Source organism: Curcuma longa, chromosome 11 (genome assembly GCF_044706935.1).
Source record: "Curcuma longa cultivar G26 ecotype Majalengka, Jawa Barat chromosome 11, ITB_CL_G26_1.1, whole genome shotgun sequence".
Taxonomy (NCBI): Eukaryota; Viridiplantae; Streptophyta; class Magnoliopsida; order Zingiberales; family Zingiberaceae; genus Curcuma; species Curcuma longa.
In genome coordinates this window covers 20,819,717-20,827,867 of record NC_133871.1, presented here as the reverse complement: position 1 = coordinate 20,827,867, position 8,151 = coordinate 20,819,717, and the positions used below count along the sequence as shown (strand labels likewise).

Sequence of the window (8,151 nt, the reverse complement as noted above, 5' to 3'; positions counted from 1 at the left end):
CGCACGGACCCTCTTTTTGGCGGCTGGGCGAAGGGCTAGGGTGTCCGTGATGCCGCTGGTCGTGTCAACCCTGGAGAAGGGCCTCGGGGCTCCGGCTAGCGCCGGCGCTGTCGCGGGGTGGCTCCGCACCTCCACGGCGCCGTCCGAGACCGTGCAGAGGAGCTCTAGCGCTGCCAGCGCCTGCTCTGCGGTCGCGCTACCTGGCGCCGATGTCGCTACGGCCGTTTCTGGTAAGTTTCCATCCGTGGAAACGTTTCCCAACGTTTCGGAAACGGGGACGGCAGTCTAAATGCCATTTCCAGACAGCACAGACGCATGGTCATATCCAAAAGGTAAAAGTGTTTTTGAATCCCTTAAGTGTAGGAGGCACATCGGAGTAAGGTCCGATCATTTTATGAATTAATTATTAACACTATTATTTTATTTAACAAAAATTAACATGATATATATGATATATATGAGTTAGGGGTGCAAACGAATCGAATCGAATAATATAAAAATATTGATATTCGAATTCGAATTCGAAATATATATTTGATATTCGAATTCGATTCGAAGCTCGAAAATATCAATAATTTTGATTCGAATTCGATTCGAAATACGATTCGAGCTCGAATTCGATTCGAATTATTCGAACCTTAATTCGAACAGAATCAAACTTTAATTTGAAATACTTTAAATTATTCGAATTCGATTCAGATTATATTTACACTCTGCCGCAGGGCAAGATGTAAACACTCTACCGCACTTCAAATAACTCACACTATGCAAGATCTAAATACTCTGCTGCACACAAAAAAAAAAAAGAGATATTTCAAGCATCATCAACTCTAAAACACCACCCCAAAAACACCCCCAAAAAAACAACAAAGGAAACTCCAAGAACAAATCGAAAAATAAAAACAGAAGATGAAGAGTTTCAACAGGTTTCAGTTCAAAGATCAAACCACCACTCGCTCCGAACCATGCTCCACTCGGAAAACTAAAACAACCAAAAACGAAAAGAAAAAATGATTAAACAAGCCGAAACATCATCCCGCACCTTATTTTGCTCCCCACGGATTCGAGATCCCCCAAGCTCGGACTCCAACCGAATCGGAGAAGCCTGCCGCCGCCGATTCCAAGGACGAAGAGTGAGATTTCCTAGCCAAAAAAGGTGTCATTTTTTTTTTTGAGGCGGAAAGCAAACAAAGGTGTCATTTTTTTTACAGGGTCGAAGGCCGGGACTCGGGAGCAGGAGAGCTCTCGACGTCGGAGACACCGTCGCAGAAAAAGTAGTCCTCCGGCGCTAAGGTCAAGCAAGCGGACGGCGTAGAGAGAGGGAGGGCTGGAGGCGCTCGCGTTCCTCTCACACTCGGGTCGAAGAGAAAACCCTACCGAGTTCCGCCGTAAACTACGTAGGGGTTTGGTTCCGCCTCCGCTCGTCCACCGTCACAAAACTACGTGGGGACCTGGTTTGTGCGTTTAGACTTTAGGGTTTGTATAATATAACCTATTATAATAAATAATAAATATATAACAAATAATATAACCTGGTGTGTACGTTTAGAGTTCGGCTTTAAGGTTTATATAACAAATAATAAATATATAATAAAATTAAATAAAAGCTCGCGAACGGCTCGCAAATAGTCGAACAAAATACTATATATTCGAATTCGGCTCGAAAAATTATTCGAACATGTTCGAGTTTGGCTCGAGTTCGATAATTTCAAATACGAATCAAATATTATTCGAACTGGCTCGAAAAACTCGCGAACCGGCACGATTCGTTTGCACCTCTAGTCGGGCCTCCGGCCAGGCCACTGAAATTGCCATCCATGGCAAGGAGATTCTCAAAGTCCGTGGGCGCCTCAACGAGATCTACGGCCACCACACTGGGCAACCTGATGAGGCCAAGGAATTCGGGCTGTGGACGAGGTAATTGTGCACCGGCCTTTGACACTCGTTACTGATGCTGTACCGGACCAAGGGGCCTCTAACGAAGGAACTGAAGCGGTAATGATGATGGAAGTGGGGGCAAGGAACAGAAAGGAAGGTTCTAGCATATGGCTAGGCACTTTTTTATTCCTCTCGTGTTGTTTTTTAAGCGTGGAAAAATGTTGGGACTAACCAATATCTTTGTAAGAGAACTAATTATTTTGCGCATATAATCACATTATTCTGATTGTATAGACATGTCAAAATTGGCTTTTTAGCTGCATTGTTACCAAGTTGAATTCTTTTGAAAATACACTAGATTCACAAATTTCAAAGTTTTTATGCGAGTATTAATTCTTCATTATTTTCTGATATGGTATCTCTAATTAATAAAGATTAGCTTGAACTTAACACAATCTTTAGTGTTGTTAGTTCCATAACAAGATATCTTCAGTATTCAGAATTGCTCATACTTCTGTTTTCTTTAATCATAGACATTTTCTTTATACCCTTTTCTGTTGGATTTTACACAGATCTAATCTTCCCCAAGATTCTTCTCATTTTAGTTCTAGCTAGAAAAATATGAAACCCAACTGGTGTCTATTATCACTATCAGGAAGAAAACTTTTCTTAGGTATGCCTAGAGTGGTCTGACAAAAACCAGTTCAAAACTGCTATTCAATTCAAAGGATGTGTGAATAGAGGTGAGCAATCGGTTAATAACTAACTGAACTTTTGTACAAGGCAGATTTATCATTATCGAGCCGCCTTGTAACCTTGTGACTTTTACCCTAGCAATACCTCACTGATTCACCACCAGAAATGGTTCATGCTAATCCACTTCACGTATCAGGATCCACCGTGCCAGGCCACTGTCTTCGAATTCCTTCAGATCGGTATAAAGCAATGGCTAATATATCAGGCAATTCTTATAATCCTTACTTTGAGGATCGCTGTGTCTTCCTTATCGAGCTTAAACATTTCTCATCAGACTTTATAGAACTTGAGTATAGAGGATGATATAGACTATGGCGATGATGAAATCAGATTGAAGCTTCAAGAACTTGAGCAGGCACTACTATGATAACGAGGAATTGTTGGATTCAGATGACTTCATGGGAGTTGAACTTCCATGTGCTCCTATACGTCGAATAACCATAAAAAATAATTAAAATATAATTAATTTAATTAAACTAGCATCCCACCTCTACTGCTCCAGACAAGTTGTAACATGCACATTTGCTTCAATTTCAGGTTCCTTTCGTGTGGGAGATCGCAACGAAATGTGGTTCAAGGACTCTTGTATCTTGGTGACACACTTCTCTACTGGTTCCATTGCTTGCGATATGATTGATGCTACATCCTTCACCACCTGCACGGAAGCTAACATCTCATTTCTAGCTGCAAAACAGTCGAAAGCTATAGCAGCGAACGGATTCTCTTCAAGAGGAAACAATGCCAAATCATATAAAAGACATCCATTGTCAACTTTAGGTAGACAGCAATTCACTGCTATAGGATTGGAGAACTCACATGCTCCCCACCTCCTAGAACAACGTCCTGAACACTCTCGGCGATTCGTGTTCGAGGAGATACAGCCTGTGCTTCCTTCTGCTCAACTGCAGATGATCCATTCTTATCTGACGTAATTTCAGTCTTAGAATCTACAGATGCGAATCTGCAATGTTCAGTAACTGGCAGGTATTTGTAAGTTTCTGCAGAGAAAACATATACATGGGCAACTGCTGCGATGGTCATCTGCAAAAAGGAAATTTGAACTTTTGTTTGAAGTTGATGAGCAGAGAACAGCGAAACACAGTGCGTATTGAGGATCTTCATCTCATCAAGAAAATGGAGGGAAAAAAAACAATTTGCAACTTCAGAACTCACTTCGATACAGATAAGAAAGTCCTGGATACCATTTTGAACTTTGCCTTGCTTTGGCAGAATGTCAAAGTCACATATCAAAGCTATTCCGACCCCTTGCCACCAAGTCGCAAACACAATGGCTTTAAAGCTTATGAACTTTGATAATGGCTTAATAGCTTGCAATCGATGATGTGTGACATTGTAGAACTTGATGAGGCAGTAAAGAGCCCACATTTGACTAAAATTGATCACAATTGCAATGTGTGAGTACCTGCAAGCATATCAAGTAGCAGGTGAAATGATGCATCTTCCTGTTGTGAGAACAAGTAAAAAATTTGATACGTTGCCATGTATAGGCGGTGATTAGGCAAGGAACAGAAAGACAGGTCTTCCAACATGAGCCATACCCATAGTACCACTTGAATTCTCCATCTCCATATACTCCTAAAATCTCCAGAAGCAATGCCAAGAAGGCGCACAGCATCTTCAGTATCATCTGCAAGTACTTGCACATTGAGATGCCATCGTAAATAGGCAGAGCATGCAATTGCATCAACTTACATATTGAACAACACCAAACTTTGTTATTGAGTATAAATATTTGCCATACACAGTAGGGTGAAACACAAAATCACCAAGTGAATGCTGGTGCTGAGCTTCTCTGTCTTCTTCCTGAAGTAGTTTCTTGCAAATCTCATTTCTGGCTGCATTGTCGAGTAGTTCAACCACCCTTTTTCCATCACCTAGGGTGAAAAAATACAATCATCACTTATTTAATATACACCTATATATGCATGATATTGAGCAGATATAAATATGACATGGAATTTCTAGTCTTATCTAATGCCTAATCAATCTGGTCTGTTCAATTTGGTCCAGTTCGCAGAGCCAAATCCAATTTCAGATTTGGTAATATTCCAGTGATGATCCAATGAGGATTTGTCTTCTCGCCTCGCCATGAATATTTGAAGATGTTCTGACCATGATGGCCAATATTCTATCACAGTAGAAAATTGTGAACCAAAAATGCAAGAATACAGAACATTTCGAATGACTAAAGTATTAGAACAACAGAAGATCATATCTTTCCATGTTCTTGTAGTTACTCTGCATTTTAAAATCGAGGGTAATTTTGGTGGTTTATAGCTTTTTTGGCTGAATAAACTAATTAAGAACCAGAAATTAACAAAGTAGAAGAAACCTTACCAAGACATGCAACCAAGTAGTGCCAGAAAGAATACAAGGCAAAGGCTTCATAGCATTCCTCAAGATGTCACAAACTATTGAAAACCTAGAATTCCAAAGTGATATTATCTGGAAAACAGACAGTGTTTCTATGTCATGTAAGAAAGTGAAGCAACAGAGATGACATAAAGCTCTTTGATGTCTGTAAAATGGACGAGCTGCTTGTAAACACATCACCTTGCAGCTCAATAAGCAACAAAATTGACATGTACTAGTAATGGTATACTATGCTCAAATGAGTAACGTGGCTTTATTAATTTGATTGACCTAAACCACTAGAGGAAAAAAAAAAAACTGAACCCCATGTTAATCAAATTTAGCCTTATACCATCCTTTAATTAGCTTGCAACATCAAACAAGTGACTAAATTGGATGGTCATAATTTCCACCATTGGTGACTAAATATCCTGTGTCAAAGCTAGATGTATAAATCTTTGACAAGAATCAACCTTACAATGTAAGGCTCAATAGTGGCCTTGCCAGATAAGCCCCGCTAATTGGATGAACTTTGTAAGCTTAGGACCTATGTTACTTGGACGTGAATGAAAGAGAGGAAAGACAAGTCACACAAGTATGAGAACAAGAAAAGATGAGTCCAAATAACACAACTTAGGACCAGGCTTATTGGATAAATGCAATTTCCTAAATGTCTTAACTTAACGGCAATCCTCTTTTAGTGAGATTAAATTAGCATCACAAGACAAACAAATTGTTTAATCTTCAGGCAAAAATATGTTTTAAATCTAAATCAATAGTAACTAACTCATTTAAACTTAATCATCAGGCAAAATTAGCCCACAACTAACCATGTGCAACTAAATTGAGGTGTTACATTGGTAATCATCTATATTTTCCATTTGGAACATCAATTTGGTGTCCTGTAAATAAGAGAGAGAGACTGCAAGACAAACCAAATAATAGTGATGTCGAGGACAAGCCAACTGTGCATGAAGTTTACAAGTATAAAAACTATGACTTGTTGCAATGGTCAAGTCACCTATTTATTTTAAGTGTTTTATTCTTCTGTGTTGAACAAGATGCTTAAAAGAAGAATTTGTATATTCTTCATTACATGCTACTCCTTAGTCTTGACTGCAAGTTGCCACCATTCTTTCTCTGTATACTCAGTGATTCAATAGAATACATGTTGATGAACAGAGGAATCTATAGAGCAGGTGGATGATAAAATGTCTGATTGAAGATCAGATAACAGGCAGAACAAACATATAGCCACAGATGATCAGGCAATGCACTTGAACATACCAGAGATATGCGAAGAGAAACACTTACAGATTCAGTGGCATACACAGGAACCATGAACAAGATACCAATGATCCATTTCTGTTCCTAGAAATATCAAATGCAAAAACATAAAGAGCATTCAATTGCCTCAAAAAAGTTCTTGAACATACGTAATGAAACATTGATCTCATATGTCTTGAAGGAAAACATTCATTCTTTAAGGCACTTGCCAATTTTAATATACTCCACAACCAACTATTAATCAAATTTTTCTTGAAAATTTTAGCCTGTCAAAAAAAAATTACATTTTATGCACAAACATATAACTACAAGCCTGACTGCTTCATTACTACTAATGGGAACAATTTTATGTGTAGGACTGCACTGAAATTTATTAGGCTACCAGCTATGTCAAGTGTTACTAAGAAGAGGGGGAAAAAGAATAGTATTTTCAAGAAAATGAAATTTTGAAACCTGAAACAAAGAAAAAGTGTAACTATTTCTAGGGCCAGCAACGTGACACCTTACTCTCATGTGGTACATATTGTGTGATAATGATGAGAATTTATAAGCTTACATGGGCGAGATACAGTTAACATGGGCTTAATATTTTTAGGCCAATAGTTAGGTCTGACAAATTAATGGTTCAACTCTATCTAAGCATGTTGTGACAGGCAATATTTCGATTAACTATACATTTGCAGTCAATTTCTTGTTTGCAAAATTATTATCATCTCTGCTCCATTCTAGCTTGGATTGATTGTTTATCACTAAAAAATTGATATCTTTTGAGGAGTAACTTTTGCATATATTCCAAAATCCATCCATAAGCTATCCATTTGTAATTACTCATATCCATGTCTGCTTCTTTGTAGTGCCTTGCTTATTGCTAAAAGATTGGTATCCTTTAATTTGATGTTTTCATGCTCCATCCTAATCCTCAGTGCACAAGTATGATTATGAAATGTACAACCTGCCAACTAAACTTACATGATGCAATATACATTCTTCAAAGAATATATATAGAAAATGGCGCACAATGGATCTCATTATCATCATCAAAAACAAGGGCGTACATGAACCTGCAAAATGACATAAAAACATACACATAACTTACTGCAGGTTTTGAATACGATTGCAGGGTGTTGCAGGATGAGTATCGTTGACAGCACCAGTGCAATAAGAACGCAAGCTCCGCCAATAACGACTGCCGGAGTGTGCAGATTTGCATACACTCCTTCGAAGTTGGAGATGCGATCAAATGCCATACGCCACTAACAAGTCACCCTAGCTGAGGCTTCAATATCTATCACCGAATGCCGACTCTTGAAAAGACAGTATCCTGCAAAAAAATCGACACTTTTTTATTCGTTAGCGTAATGGAATAATACTTGTTTGGTTTTGAGAAAAACATCGATCTGATCAACATAAAATTTCGGCAAGAAATTTTGTTAAATATCAACTTAATGAAATGGGGACGAACAACTACTCACCTTCTAGGCAACAGGCGTGTTCATCTGCAGATTAAATACCTGAGAAAGCGAAAAAATGCGACTTACGAGAACAATTGTTCTTAAATAATAACTGGGGCTCCCCCACTTTTACCACGTGCAAAAATAGTGGGCTACGTGTCAAGATATGAATGGAAGAGTATAAGATGTGCCGCAGGAACGTGGTGCTTAGCGTATCCCATCAGTCGCGACTAACCGTCCTCAAATCGACGGTTCTGATCACCTTTCAAAGATCTCCTACTCGGCGGATGCTGTCCCGTGATTCGCATCCAATCATGCCTGATTCCGCGATCTTGCTTAGTTTGCATGTACCGGTGGGAGTTTGTCGACTCTGTAGCTCGGCTTCCGCACTCAATGGGACGTCAAA

At 39.1% G+C, this 8,151-nt stretch overlaps 1 protein-coding gene and 1 long non-coding RNA gene across 2 annotated transcripts; both read right to left on the bottom strand.

Moving 5' to 3' along the window:
• Positions 1 to 874: 874 nt before the first annotated feature.
• Positions 875 to 1,445, bottom strand: LOC141837624 (uncharacterized). Its single transcript, XR_012602550.1, has 2 exons — positions 1,210 to 1,445; positions 875 to 1,143 (listed from the first exon to the last, which is right to left on the bottom strand). It is a non-coding gene; the product is annotated as an uncharacterized LOC141837624 (long non-coding RNA).
• Positions 1,446 to 3,124: 1,679 nt separating this feature from the next.
• On the bottom strand, positions 3,125 to 7,541 carry LOC141837315 (protein LAZ1 homolog 2-like). Its single transcript, XM_074724740.1, is given in 10 exon segments — positions 3,125 to 3,289; positions 3,451 to 3,675; positions 3,808 to 4,057; positions 4,194 to 4,282; positions 4,348 to 4,529; positions 4,993 to 5,049; positions 5,052 to 5,100; positions 6,322 to 6,378; positions 7,391 to 7,414; positions 7,416 to 7,541. Coding segments are annotated over 10 exon segments (1,224 nt in total).
• Between the last annotated feature and the right edge of the window lie 610 nt (positions 7,542 to 8,151).